This window comes from Oncorhynchus keta, chromosome 24, assembly GCF_023373465.1.
Source record: "Oncorhynchus keta strain PuntledgeMale-10-30-2019 chromosome 24, Oket_V2, whole genome shotgun sequence".
Classification (NCBI taxonomy): Eukaryota; Metazoa; Chordata; class Actinopteri; order Salmoniformes; family Salmonidae; genus Oncorhynchus; species Oncorhynchus keta.
This window is the reverse complement of record NC_068444.1, coordinates 26,629,432-26,644,431: the sequence shown is the minus strand read 5'-3', so window position 1 is coordinate 26,644,431 and position 15,000 is coordinate 26,629,432. Positions and strand designations below refer to the sequence as shown.

Here is a 15,000-nt window from a genome sequence, read left to right as displayed (position 1 = left end):
TCATGTGGGTGTATTGTGTTCCTGTCATGTGGGTGTATTGTGTGTGTTTCAGTCATGTGGGTGTAGTGTTTCAGTCATGTGGGTGTATTGTGTTCCTGTCATGTGGGTGTATTGTGTGTGTTTCAGTCATGTGGGTGTACTGTGTGTGTTCCAACTCTCTGATGAGTGTGTATTGGAGATGTTCCAGATATCTAATGTGTGTGTAATGTGCGTTTTGCAGGTACCTGATTCCCTCCCTGGACCGTTCCCATGCTGGCTTCTACCGATGTATCGTCAGGAACCGTGTAGGAGCCTTACTACAGAGGAGGACTGAAGTACAGGTGGCATGTAAGTGACTGTGTGTGTGTGTGTGTGTGTAATTGCAAGTGTGCGTGTGTGTGTGTGTGTGTGTGTGTGTGTGTGTGTGTGTGTGTGTGTGTGTGTGTGTGTGTGTGTGTGTGTGTGTGTGTGTGTGTGTGTGTGTGTGTGTGTGTGTGTGCAAGTGGAAACAACTCCGATATTGATTGTAGGTAGTGTGTGACTATCCCCCTGACAGTGTGACTGTATCGAGATAGGTGCCCTTGCTAGGAGCTGTGGGAGAGTGGGCCATCTGCGTCAGGGGGTGAAAGATCTACCTGCATCTCATTTACTGAGCGTTTGTCCCCCCAGACAGCTGTTCCACTCAACCCTCTCATTAGATGGATTATGTTGTGCTGTTGTTTTTAACTTTCCACCATTTTATAATATGACTCCCACTTATTTTATTCCCTTCTTTGTCAACAACATCTGTTAGTCTCAGGGAGTTTTGAACATGTACCCATAAATTCAGATGGAAGTTAAAGTACTCCCCTCCCTAGCACTCATTCTACTCTCATCTCCACTGTGTTATTACACTGCAAGCAGGCAGACTGGTGTGGCGGTCAAGACGGTGTCACGGTGAATGTATTCCCCTTTCATCTCCCAGTGTGTTGGACCCTATAGATGGACCCCCCTTCAAGCTCATCAGCAGTCATTCTGTCTGCAACATTTGAACTGTAATTCATATATTTCATATATATGCTATCGCAAACATGTTGATGAAGGCCTTTGGTCACATTAGAATATGATTTATATTTTATTTCAAATAACACATTTTCATTAGTTTATGTTACTGTAGGCTGTATGTAAAAAATGATAAAATAATAATAATTTAAAAATCTGCACATTTCAAGTGTTCAATCAATTGTATTCATTGAGTGAACTGTGAAACAGAAAAAAAATGTGTTGGAATATGGTAACAGCTTTTTACTTATAATGATTTTAATAAAAATATAAAATGATCCCAACCACCAAGACGCACGGTCAAAAGACAGTCAAATGGTGAAAACATCAGCAGCATAGACATAAGCGACAAGTGGACTTGATAAATAGTGAAACTCGGCACAAAATCAATAATGTCATTATAATGCATATAAGTGTCTATGACAGCAGTCAAAAATAGTCAATTATATGCTTATATTGTCTACATCTTCACACAATGGCATCAGTTGGATTTCATTTAGCTGGGTAGCCTAGTAGTTAGAGCATTGGGCCAGTAACTGAAAGGTTGCTTTAGCGGTTCTAGTGTTAACACGCCAGGGACATGTGACTGCTTTAGCGGTTCTAGTGTTAACACGCCAGGGACATGTGACTGCTTGTGACACAATTTTGCATCTGACTGAACAATGTATCCAATCAGGCATGAGGGTGGAATAGGGGACCAAGCGCTCCCAGGGGTATAGTCACTGATGGTGTCACACAAACACACACCCGTCTCTCTGTCTCTCTCTGTCTCTGTCTGTCTCTCTGTCTCTGTCTCTGTCTCTGTCTCTGTCTCTGTCTCTCTCTCTCTCTCTCTCTCTCTCTCTCTCTCTCTCTCTCTCTCTCTCTCTCTCTCTCTCTCTCTCTCTCTCTCTCTCTCTCTCACACACACAGACATGGGGATTTAAACTTAGATTGGCTTACCCCGGCCTCAGACCATTTTTAAGAGTACTTGTCTTGATATTAACATGTCTCATCTGATTGCAAAACCCTCACAGTTTGATTAATGTAAAAAATCCAGCAAACTCCTTGCTGATTGACCTAATTCTGACAAATAGCCCCCACAAGTACTTGTCCAGTGGTGTCTTTGCTACTGATCACTGTCCTATTGCATGTATTAGAGATACCAAATAGACTAACACTGATCCTTGTATAATTATGAAGATAAATGTTTTTTGTTTTTTTATCCCCACAAGCTTTTCTTCATGATATGTATTACTCTGACTGTTTCTTCATCGGCTACATGCCTGACCCATAATTAACTCATCTCTCTGCCAGACAAACATACTCCCTTTAAATGCCTTAGAGTAAAAAACACAACAAACCCCTGGTTCTCTATGGAACGTTCAGATCTTGTTATGTTGAGAAATCAGGCCTGGGCCAAGGCTAGAAAAAAACACTCTATAGCTGATTCAAGTGTTACTATTTTGTTTCTATTTTTTTCTCTCTCTTCTTCTTGTTCTTTCTTTTATTCTCTTCTCTCTCTGTCTCTCTCTCTCTCTCTCTCTCTCTCTCTCTCTCTGTCTCTCTCTCTCTCTCTCTCTCTCTCTCTCTCTCTCTCTCTCTCTCTCTCTCTCTCTCTCTCTGTCTCTGTCTGTCTCTCTCTCTCTCTCTCTCTCTCTCTCTCTCTGTCTCTCTCTCTCTCTCTCTCTCTCTCTCTCTCTCTCTCTCTCTCTCTCTCTCTCTCTCTCTCTCTCTCTCTCTCTCTCTCTCTCTCTCTCTCTCTCTCTCTCTCTCTCTCTCTCTCTCTCTCTCTCTCTCTCTCTCTCTCTCTCTCTCTCTCTCTCTGTCTCTCTCTCTCTCTCTCTCTCTCTCTCTCTCTCTCTCTCTCTCTCTCTCTCTCTCTCTCTCTCTCTGTCTCTCTCTCTCTGTCTCTCTCCTCTCTCTCTCTCTCTCTCTCTCTCTCTGTCTCTCTCTCTGTCTCTCTCTCTCTCTCTCTCTCTCTCTCTCTCTCTCTCTCTCTCTCTCTCTCTCTCTCTCTCTCTCTCTCTCTCTCTCTCTCTCTCTCTCTGTCTCTCTCTCTGTCTCTCTCTCTCTCTCTCTTCTCTCTCTTCTCTCTCTCTCTCTCTCTCTCTCTCTCTCACATCTCTTTCTCTATTTCAGTTTTTCCTCCCTCCCTTCTTCCCTCTCTCTTTCCCTCTATCTCTTACCAACCCCCACTCGCTCTCTGTCTCCCTCTCCTCCGCCAGCAGCTTGTGATGTGTTGAATGTGAAACAGAGTAGGAAGGAAAGGAATAAAGCTTCATTTTTGGGACAAATCACTTGTTCCTTAAAACTCATTTAGATCTACTATTAAATAATGTGGCATATGAGCAAGTTGAGGAGACTAAACTGCTGGGTGTCACCCTAGATAACAAGCTGTCATGGTCAAAACATATAGACTCAATGGTTGCTTAAATGGGAAGAGGTCTGTCCATCATAGGGCTTTGCTCTGCCTTCTTGATATCTCAGTCGTACCTGGACTACTGCTCAGCTGTGTGGTCATGTGCCGCAAAGAGGGTACATTTCAGTTGGTCCAGTACAAAGCAGCACGTATCGCACTTAGATGTACACAGAGGGAAAGTGTCAGTAATATGCATTTTGATCTTTCCTGGCTCAAAGTTGAGGAGAGATTGACTGCATCACTATTGGTCTTTGTACGAGGTATTGATGTGTTGAAGGTACGGACACTCATCGGTACAACACATGCATCTCTTCACAGTCTCCAGGTCCAGAACAGAGGCTGGGAAATACAGTATTAAATAGAGCCATGACTACATGGAACTCTCTGCCACCCCAGGTAACTCAAGCTAGCAATAAAACCAGATTATAAAAAGAGATAAAAGAAAACCATACTGCAGAAAGGGAAGTGAGGAGACACAGCCATTTTGTATATCTTGTATTGTAATTTCCAATGTATTATGTAATAGACCTAGATATTGTGTGTATGTACTGATATGTAGGCTATGTGTGATGTTAAATTGATGTAGTTCAGTCCTTGACCAATAATGTTCTGTATTATGTATTATGTCATGTTTCCTGTCGTCCCCAGGAAGAGTAGCTGATGCTTTTGCGGTAGCTAAAAGGGATCCTAATACATACCGATACCAATACACCTGCATCAGAGTGGGAGAGAGAGAGAGAGAGGGAGGGGGAGAGCAGGCGAGAAAGAGGCAGGGGGAGAGGGGGAGAGAGAGAGAGAGGGAGGGGGAGAGCAGGTGAGAAAGAGGCAGGGGGAGAGGGGGAGAGGGAGAATGAGAGGGGAGAGAGTGAGGGAGAATGAGAGGGGAGAGAGAGGGAGAATGAGAGGGGAGAGAGAGAGGGAGAATGAGAGGGGAGAGAGAGTGGGAGAATGAGAGGGAGAGAGAGAGGGGGAGAATGAGAGGGGGAGAGAGAGGGGGAGTGAGAAGGGGAGGGGAGAGCAGGAGAGAGAGGGGGAGAGAGAGAGAATGAGAGGGGGAGAGAGAGAGGAGGGGGAGAGAGAGGGAGAATGAGAGGGGGAGAGAGAGAGGGAGGGTGAGAGCGAGAGAGAGAGAGGGAGAATGAGAGGGGAGAGAGAGAGGAAGAGATAATGAGAGGGGAGAGAGAGATGGAGGGGGAGAGAATGAGAGGGGGGGAGAGAGAGATGGAGGGGAGAGACAGAGGGAGAATGAGAAGAGAGAGAGAATCAGAGGGGGAGAGAGAGAGAAGAATGAGAGGGAGGGGAGAGAGAGAGGGAGGGTGAGAGCGGGAGACAGAGAGGGAGAATGAGAGGGGGAGAGAGAGAGGGAGAATGAGAGGGAGAATGAGAGGGAGAGAGAGAGAGAGAGAGAGGGAGAATGAGACTGGGAGAGAGAGAGGGAGGGTGGGTGGGAGAATGAGAGGGAGAGAGAGAGAGGGAGAATGAGAGGGAGAATGAGAGTGGGAGAGAGAGAGGGAGGGTGGGTGGGTGGGAGACTGAAAAGGAGAGGAGAGACAGAGGAACAGAGCGAGAGTGGAGGTTAGACCAGACAATTAGGATTGCAGAGACACACCTCTCTGAAAGAGGAACACAGAGAGGAGAAGCATTGCAGATTAGGAACAACGACGACATCAAAGCAAAGTCGAGGGATTTGAAGACTTCACAGATTTCCATTTGGGTCCTAAGCAGTACAGCAGCACAGCAATACCAGATTACAGATTTATTCTCTTTGAAAGAAAAAAGAGATTTGCCACAATTGACCACTGTCATTCTACACATTCAGGAAATCTGTTTGGTTCAAAGTCTAAAGGCTTTTGCATATATCAAAGATGGTATTATTTCTAAAATGTGTGGTAACTTAATTGACTGTTTGATGTATTATTCACATAGGGTTAGAGAGGATTTATTTGATTTTGAACATCTATTTGGCGGGGAAACTGACAGAAAGTTACCTTTCGAGTCCCCAACTCTGTGTCTTCTATGGCTTGTAAGCACAACTCGGCCTACATCATCAATGACAGCCACTGCTCAAGCATGTAGTCTCATTGGAACAACCTTGTGGGCACTAAAGAGAAAGTGAAGCTACTATTCTTCAGCAATCCACTCTTATTGAGTCTGAGGTGATAATGGCGTTTACACAGGCAGCCCAAATCTGATCTTTTTTTTCTAAAAACGTATTTATTGCCGACACGATGTTTGAATTTGAAAAGGAAACCAAAATTAAAGAAAGTTTGAGAAAGACAGGAAGACTGCATTATTATGTTATATGAATATGACAGTTACATTATACCAGTTCTACAGTTGCCAAAGTACCATTTTTTATTTAAAAAAATGTGTTATCAACTTTTATCAATGGCTGTCTGACCAACTGGTTCAATATAACACCTTAGTTTAAAAAAAACAGATAGTGAAAACCTTTTCGGGGACAAAGGGTCAAGTTGAGAGAGAATATTCTCCTCAGTAATAACTCAACTGTAATTTGTTTTCTGTTTTTCTCTCCTTTCCTTCTTTAGTCATGGGCAGTTTTGAAGAGGGTGAGCGTGCCCAGTCGGTATCTCAGGGGGAGGGGGCGGTTGTTCCCGCTCCACGCATCAGGAGCTTTCCCCAGCCGCAGGTCACATGGTTCAGAGACGGACGCAAGATTCCGCCCAGCAGCCGCATGTAAGATGCACGATGATGCTGTCTCTTATGCAGCTCACTCGCTCTGTCTCTCTCTCTCTCTGTCTCTCTCTCTGTCTCTGTCATATATATATATATATATGTACCTCTCTGTTATTGTTGTCACAGACAATGTGTCGTTTTTTCCATCAAGATGTTGTCTATTTGCATAACAATAGATATGTTGTCTGTTATGTGTTTGTGTGAATGTGTTGTTCAGTCTATTGTGTTTCATATGTGTGGGCTGCATCTGTGGATTTTATGTATCTATATGCTATGTGGTTGATTGTGCATGTGTTTGAGAGAGAGTTGGAGAGAGATAGAGAGAGAGAGAGAGAGAGAGAGAGAGAGAGAGAGAGAGAGAGAGAAAGAGACAGAGCGTGAGAGAGTGCATGTTCTATCTGGTTGTAACTATGTCTCCATCACTTGAAATAGTCTTCGCCTCAGTGAAATGTACTCCCAGGGCCTCTCCTCTACTCTCCCTTTATTCTGCCCTCCAAATGGAGGCGAGCAGTGAGGGAGACTTGTTTACCAGGTCAAAGAGAGGCCTGGTACTATCAGACTACATTGGGGCCAGACAGGGGCCTCTGAGAGGGACAGGGGGCCCTATGGCACTCTGAGTGCCTGGCAGAGCCGCTAACAACCTCAAATAGGATTCTTGTCTTGGTTTCTTGTCTTGGCATTCCCCCTCTTAAAATGGAAAAGGGGTCAAATAGAGAGTTGCTTTTGGAAAGAGGTGCTAGTTTTCTGGCCTGAGTGGGAGACTGGGAGCACTGCTAATTTTCAGTAGAAGGATTGCCTCCAGATATATATATCCACTACAGGACTGTAGGACTAGGAGACAGGCAGCTACAGCCAAGGTGACAGCTTTGCTAATTGAGTTTTGGTTTCTTTTTTGTTTTGGCAGGTTTTTTTATTTGTCCTTGTCCTCTGTGTGTGAGAGGACACTGTGTGTGTGTGTGTGTGTGTGTGTGTGTGTGTGTGTGTGTGTGTGTGTGTGTGTGTGTGTGTGTGTGTGTGTGTGTGTGTGTGTGTGTGTGTGTGTGTGTGTGTGTGTGTGTGTGTGTGTGTGTGTGTGAGGGGACACAGCATGTATGTGTGATAAAGGTGACCCACCCCTCCCTCATCATGTGTCTGTGTATTCATCAGGGAGGTGACCTTCCCTTAGGTTAGACTGCGGATTCCTTATCTGATACTCATCATCAGTAATCATCACCCGTCCCTGAATGACAATGAGACAAGGAGAGAGATAGGGTGAAGGAAGGAGAGAGACAGAATAGAAGAGAATTGGTTGGAGGAAAGGGTAAAGACCACCTGACTAATGAGTCTGGTGTGTCTCCTTCCTACTGTGAGTAAAGAGGTCGGAACCTCATCGTATACAAAACATGATGTTGCAAAAGACTAATCAAAACACTACATTGAACTCTTTCACTTTTCATATGTTTCCCATTGGAAAGTTAGCCTGGCTGGCGCACGACCCACGTGACTCTCTGAGCTGGTGTCAGACTATCTGAAAGTAGCTCATTCTCGTGACTTTCTCTCTCTCCCCCTCTCACTCTCTGCCCCCCCGTCATCTCTCCCTCTCTCTCACCAGGCACAGGGCCACCCACCGTGTGTCCTACTATACACCCTTGTCCTTGCCTCCCGCTTTCTAGATCCTAAATTTCAAATTCCACACAAACCAGCTGTCAAGGTTAATATGTGCAAATAAGCACTGGCGATAACATGGTGGTCTTTTTTAAAACAATTATTGAATTGAATTTGAATAGCGCCACAGGCATCCACTCTGTAGTGGCTTTAAAGCCTTAGTAGAAAGAGAGAGGAGGGTTAGAGAGGAAGGGAGAGAGAAGGGTGGCAGGGAGCCTAGTGTTTTAGAGCATTAGGCCAGTAACTGAAAGGTTGCAAGATCGAATCCCAGAGCTGACAAGGTAAAAATCTGTCGTTCTGCCCCTGAACAAGGCAGTTAACCCACTGTTCCTAGACTGTTATTGTAAACAATAATTTGTTCTAAACTGACTTGCCTAGTTAAAATTAGAAATAGAGGGAGAGTGTGTAACGGTTTTCTTCCGTTGAAGGAGAGGAGGACCAAAATGCAGTGTGGTTAGTGTTCAACATGTTTAATATTGACGATAAACGAGAATAGTACAAAATACAAAACAACAAATGTGAAAACCGAAACAGTCCTATCTGGTGCAATGACACAAAGACAGGAAACAATCACCCACAAAATACCCAAAGAACATGGCTGCCTAAATATGGTACCCATTCAGAGACAACGATAAGCACCTGCCTCTAATTGAGAACCAATCTAGGCAACCATAGACTTACAATAAACACCTAGACTAGAAAACACCCCATAAACATACAAAAACCCTAGACCAGGTAAAAACACATAAATCCCCCATGTCACACCCTGACCTAACCAAAATAATAAAGAAAATAAAGATAACTAAGGCCAGGGTGTGACAGTACCCCCGGCCCGCACACCTAAATCCATAGGGGAGGGTCTGGGTGGGCGTCTGTCCACGGTGGCGGCTCTGGCACGGGACGACCCCACTCCACCATAGTCTTAGTCCGTTTTTGTGGCCTCCTAGGAACGTCGACCCTCGCCGGCAACCTAGGACTGGCAACCCTACTAAAGGGCCCCACTCCACTAAACAAACTCCTCCGGACTGAGGGGCAGCTCCGGACTGAGGGGTAGCTCAGGACTGAGGGGTAGCTCAGGACTGAGGGGTAGCTCAGGCTGGTTGACGGCTCTGGCGGCTTCGGGCTGACTGACGGCTCTGGCGGATCCTGGCTGACTGGCGGCTCTAGCGGATCCTGGCTGACTGGCGGCTCTGGCGGATCCTGGCTGACTGGCGGATCCAGGCTGACTGGCAGCTCTGGCGGATCCTGACTGACTGGTCTATCCTGGCGGCTCTGGTGCCTCCTTGCAGGCTGGCGGCTCCTTGCAGACTGGCGGCTCTGGCGGCTCCTTGCAGACTGGCGGCTCAGGACAGACGGGAGACTCTGGCGGCTCAGGACAGGTGGGAGACTCTGGCGGCTCAGGACAGGCGGGAGACTCTGGCGGGTCAGGACAGGCGGGAGACTCTGGCGGGTCAGGACAGGCGGGAGACTCTGGAGGCTCAGGACAGGCGGGAGACTCTGGAGGCTCAGGACAGGCGGGAGACTCTGGAGGCTCAGGACAGGCGGGAGACTCTGGCGGCTCAGGACAGGCGGGAGAGTCTGGCGGCTCAGGACAGGCGGGAGACTCTGGCGGCTCAGGACAGGCGAGAGACTCTGGCAGCTCAGGACAGGCGGGAGACTCTGGCGGCTCAGGACAGGCGGGAGACTCTGGCGGCTCAGGACAGGCGGGAGACTCTGGCGGCTCAGGACAGGCGGGAGACTCTGGCGGCTCAGGACAGGCGGGAGACTCTGGCGGCTCAGGACAGGCGGGAGATTCTGGCGGCTCTGGACAGGCGGGAGACTCTGGCGGCTCAGGACAGGCGGGAGACTCTGGCGGCTCTGGACAGGCGGGAGACTCTGGCGGCTCTGGACAGGCGGGAGACTCTGGCGGCTCTGGACAGTCTGGAGACTCTGGCGGCTCTGGACAGTCGGGAGACTCTGGCGGCTCTCCTTCGCTGCCTCCAGCTCTTCCTTGGGGCGGCGATATTCTCCTGGCTGTGCCCAGGGTCCTTTCCCATCTAGGATCTCCTCCCAAGTCCATGTCTCTAAATCGTGCTTCCTCTCCTGCTGCTGCTGCTGCTGCTGCTGCTGCTGCCTTTCCTGCTGCTGCCTGTTACCACGCCGCTTGGTCCTTGGTTCGTGGGTGATTCTGTACCGGTTTTCCCAATCAGAGACAACGATAAGCACCTGCCTCTAATTGAGAACCAATATAGGCAACCATAGACACCTAGACTAGACAAAACATATAAATCCCCCATGTCACACTCTGACCTAACCAAAATAATAAAGAAAACAAAGATAACTAAGGCCAGGGCGTGACAGAGTGAATGAGCAGAAACAAAAATGAACCTTGTTGAAGGTTAAGTCTCTCACTGTATGGTTTCTCTGCTTGTTGTCACCAATAGCCTGTGCAGCCTGTCCTCTCACTGCAGCAGAGAACTTATATACTCATTACTGGTCTGTATAAAGTTCACTCTAGCCTCTGGGGCGCAGGTGTGTTTGGAGAGAGAGGAGAGCAACAGCAACCACGGGAGAGACAGGCACAGAGAATCTAAATGAGGGCAATGATTTTTGTTGTTCCCCACAATGAAATCGGGCAGGGGACTGTGGATCGGTCTGCTTCCGTCTGTTAGTGTAACGGATGTGAAACGGCTAGCTTAGTTAGCGGTTCGTGCTAAATAGCGGTTCAATCGGTGACGTCTCTTGCTCTGAGACCTTGAAGTAGAAGTTCCCCTTGCTCTGCAAGGGCCGCGGTTTTTGTGGAGCGATAGGTAACGATGCTTCGCGGGTGACTGTTGTTGATGTGTGCAGAGGGGACGGTCTAAAGTTATACTGTTACATTAGCACGTTAGTCACACGCGATATCTCGGACAGCACCGGCCCGATTTGGACTCAACTTGGTTGAATGATTGCCATAGAGAACCGGCATTTTCAAAATGACACTGATTGGCCCAAGACGGGAGCTATAGTAATTAATTTACTGAAATTTGTGAGTCACACCAGAGAGGAAGAGGTAAAGCTAGAGGGATAACTGGGCCCGAAATGGAGGTCAATGAGAGAGTGTTGAATTTGGTTAACAAAAAACTGTAATGGCTTATTTGCTACGTGTGGCTTATTTGATGGAATAGAAGTTTTGAAGTGCATAGGTTATTATTAGTGTACTGATATAAGTAGGACACGTGACGTCCCGGCAACTTTGAGGAAAAAAACACTTTATATCGGAGTTGTGCTTTTTGTTCACACGCGTATCTGCCCTCTCATTGGCTAGAATGGTCCCACCTGATCTTGTCTCCTCCCGACTGCCTTCTAGCCTGGGTACCAGTCTCTTTGGCTAATAATCCTTGCCACTCCTTGTTATTGTCAAAGAGTGTTTGGCACATGACATGGAGTACAGAGAGTGGATAAACTAAAGAGACTGGTACCCAGACTGCCTTCCATTTTAGAAGACGTTTATTTTCATTGTTACAGCGGCCACTTGAGAATCTGGTCAATATAATGGATAATCTGTGGTCACAAATGATAACTGAAATGTGTTAGTCACACACAATATCTCAATTGGCCCAAGGGGGGCTCTGCATTATTTGTGGGGGACAACATGTTTCTCTCTCCCGTTCTCTCAGGTTTTCTCTCAATCAAATTCAAAATTGTAAAAAGGCTTTATTCAAGTCTCTCTCTCTCCATCCCTCTCTCTCTTCATCCCTCTCTCTCTCCATCCCCCTCTCTCTCCACCCCCTCTCTCTCCATCCCTCTCTATCTCCATCCCTCTCTCTCCATCCCTCTCTCTCTCCATCCCCCTCTCTCTCTACCCCCTCTCTCTCCATCCCTCTCTCTCTCCATCCCCCTCTCTCTCCACCCCCTCTCTCTCCATCCCTCTCTCTCCATCCCCCTCTCTCTCATCCCTCTCTCTCTCCACCCCTCTCTCTCTCCATCCCTCTCTCTCTCCATCCCTCTCTCTCTCTACCCCTCTCTCTCTCCATCACTCTCTCTCAATTCCTCTCTCTCTCCATCCCTCTCTCCCACCCCCTCTCTCTCCATCCCCCTCTCTCTCTCCATCCTTCTCTCTCTCTCATCCCCCTCTCTCTCCATACCCCCTCTCTCTCCATCCCTCTCTCTTCCATCCCCCTCTTTCTCCACCCCTCTCTCTCTCTCCATCCCTCTCTCTCCATCCCTCTCTCTCTCCACCCCTCTCTCTCTCCACCCCCTCTCTCTCCATCCCTCTCTCTCTCCATCCCTCTCTCTCTCCATCCCCCTCTCTCTCCATCCCTCTCTCTCTCCATCCCTCTCTCTCTCCATCCCTCTCTCTCTCCATCCCTCTCTCTCTCCATCCCCCTCTCTCCATCCCCCTCTCTCTCCATCCCTCTCTCTCTCCATCCCCCTCTCTCTCCATCCCTCTCTCTCTCCATCCCTCTCTCTCTCACGTCATCTAGTTGAGGTGTCATACATGTCATTTGCAGCATCTCTTCTCTATCTTTCCTCTCCTCTCTCCTCTACCACTATAGAAATGAATATTTCCAGAATAACAAAGCAATATAACATCTTCTAAAATTGAACACAATTGACCCTGGGGGGGTGTGGTATGACTCCTTCTCCTTTATGTTCTGCTTTGGCACAATTGATGCTGTTCAGAGATGACTTCCATCACACTGTAGTCAGCCAGGTAGCCAGGCAGGTTGGAGCTGGGAGATTGGAGTGTTGCGTGTGCGTCACGTTGGACCTAGTTGGGGGTTCTCGATGCCTGCCTGAGTCCCCCCATAGCAGGGTGGATGGGAGGGGAGTCGGTGAGGGCTTTGGATTCCAAGGACATGAAGGCGGGTTTAGTTATGTGTGAAAGTGTAGCCTTGGAGAAAGATTCTGAGTGTAACTTAGTTACGTTTTTCTCAACTTTCAAAGGCACATTGGACTGGTCTCCCTGGAACGAACGGGGAAATGAAAATACAGTATCTATCACTATGGATATGTAAAGTAAACAAGATCCATGGCGGCTCAGAGAATTCCCCCATTTCGGCTCCCCTGCCTCCAGTTTCCCTTGACAGAGGCAATGTCTCATAGTGGGCCTGCGACTGTTATCTCTCTGCCACCCGCACTGCCTATGCAGCTGTTCTTTCTGGCATCCACCTAGTCTGCTCTGTCCTCTGACTGTTAGCGTCCTTGTCGCAGAGAAAGGGTTCTATGTACTCTTCATAGTGATCCTGTTTAGCTTCAACAACAGAAATATGGCCCTTAACTGAAAAGAGCAGTCATCTGTTAAAAAATGTAAAACCCAAACTGCCTTCTTTGTCTCCAATCTGCTTCTCTATATTTGATTGATCACCACTGTCCTGAACAGGTTTAGTGTCTGGAATTCCGGCCGATCTGCTCTGCACCAGTTGGTTTTAGACTGGCTGTGTCCCGGCCGGGCTCATTGGAATGCAGTGTGCCAGGGCTGGGTGAGGCCGAGGGGAGAAAAAGTACTTATTTAGCTCTAATAGCAATTACTCTTCTCTCATTGAATGAGATGCAATTGAAAGGGCCTTTTCCATTTGGGGGCTGTGATTTGTTGTGTTATTCCCGAGACTTAATGTGCTGTATAATCAGAGCCTCCTTCAGTAAACACATTTACCCGGAATTGCACCGCACCGTTTGCCAGATTGGAAGGTGAGTCAGGCGCGAGGAGGAGTAGAGGAGTCAGGCACGAGGAGGAGTAGAGGAGTCAGGCGCAAGGAGGAGTAGAGGAGTCAGGCACGAGGAGAAGTAGAGGAGTCAGGCGCAAGGGGGAGTAGAGGAGTCAGGCGCAAGGAGGAGTAGAGGAGTCAGGCACGAGGAGGAGTAGAGGAGTCAGGCACGAGGAGGAGTAGAGGAGTCAGGCACGAGGAGGAGTAGAGGAGTCAGGCACGAGGAGGAGTAGAGGAGTCAGGCATGTAGAGGAGTCAGGCACGAGGAGGAGTAGAGGAGTTGGGCACAATGAGGAGTAGAGGAGTCAGGCGCGAGGAGGAGTAGAGGAGTCAGGCACGAGGAGGAGTAGAGGAGTCAGGCGCGAGGAGGAGTAGAGGAGTCAGGCACGAGGAGGAGTAGAGGAGTCAGGCGCAAGGAGGAGTAGAGGAGTCAGGCACGAGGAGGAGTAGAGGAGTCAGGCACGAGGAGGAGTAGAGGAGTCAGGCGCGAGGAGGAGTAGAGAGTCAGGCACGAGGAGGAGTAGAGGAGTCAGGCACGAGGAGGAGTAGAGGAGTCAGGCACGAGGAGGAGTAGAGGAGTCAGGCACGTAGAGGAGTCAGGCACGAGGAGGAGTAGAGGAGTCAGGCACGCAGAGGAGTCAGGCACGAGGAGGAGTAGAGGAGTCAGGCACGTAGAGGAGTCAGGCACGAGGAGGAGTAAGGCACGAGGAGGAGTAGAGGAGTCAGGCACGAGGAGGAGTAGAGGAGTCAGGCACGAGGAGGAGTAGAGGAGTCAGGCACGTAGAGGAGTCAGGCACGAGGAGGAGTAGAGGAGTCAGGCACGAGGAGGAGTAGAGGAGTCAGGCACGTAGAGGAGTCAGGCACGAGGAGGAGTAGAGGAGTCAGGCACGTAGAGGAGTCAGGCACGAGGAGGAGTAGAGGAGTCAGGCACGAGGAGGAGTAGAGGAGTCAGGCACGAGGAGGAGTAGAGGAGTCAGGCACGTAGAGGAGTCAGGCACGAGGAGGAGTAGAGGAGTCAGGCATGTAGAGGAGTCATGCACGAGGAGGAGTAGAGGAGTCAGGCACGAGGAGGAGTAGAGGAGTCAGGCGGGACCTGGCATGCATTTTCTTTCTTAGTCAACCATTTTTCTCTATCTCTCTTTTTTCATCCGGAAACGTCTCTCAAGACGTTGAGTCATGGATTTATCTCTGAGTGCTACAGCCCTACAACCTTGTAGCCATGACAGTTAACAACCTAACATAACGTGGCCTACCTGGGAAATCACAGAGAGGAGAAGACTGGGGATGAGGAGGAATATTGATGCTTTGCTGACACCCGCTGTGCAATTACCAGTGTAATCTGCTGCTTAGAGAGAGTGGTCAATTAATAGGTCTGCCTGAGACATCCACCTCCTGTCAGTATAATATGGATTCTCCATTACTCACTGTGGTGTGTGTGTGTGTGTGTGTGTGTGTGTGTGTGTGTGTGTGTGTGTGTGTGTGTGTGTGTGTGTGTGTGTGTGTGTGTGTGTGTGTGTGTGTGTGTGTGTGTGTGCGTGTGTGTGTGTGTGTGTGTAGGATTAGTCCTGG

The 15,000-nt window shown here is 48.3% G+C and overlaps 1 protein-coding gene across 7 annotated transcripts in view; it reads left to right on the top strand.

Moving 5' to 3' along the window:
* Positions 1–15,000, top strand: part of sdk2b (sidekick cell adhesion molecule 2b) — a 520,366-nt gene that overhangs the window by 405,618 nt on the left and 99,748 nt on the right. For all 7 annotated transcript variants that reach the window (XM_052478026.1, XM_052478027.1, XM_052478023.1 and 4 more), the window contains exons 3-4: positions 221–327; positions 5,971–6,118. In XM_052478026.1, coding sequence (XP_052333986.1) covers positions 221–327; positions 5,971–6,118 — 255 coding nt within the window. The remainder of the gene's footprint in view (positions 1–220; positions 328–5,970; positions 6,119–15,000) is intronic.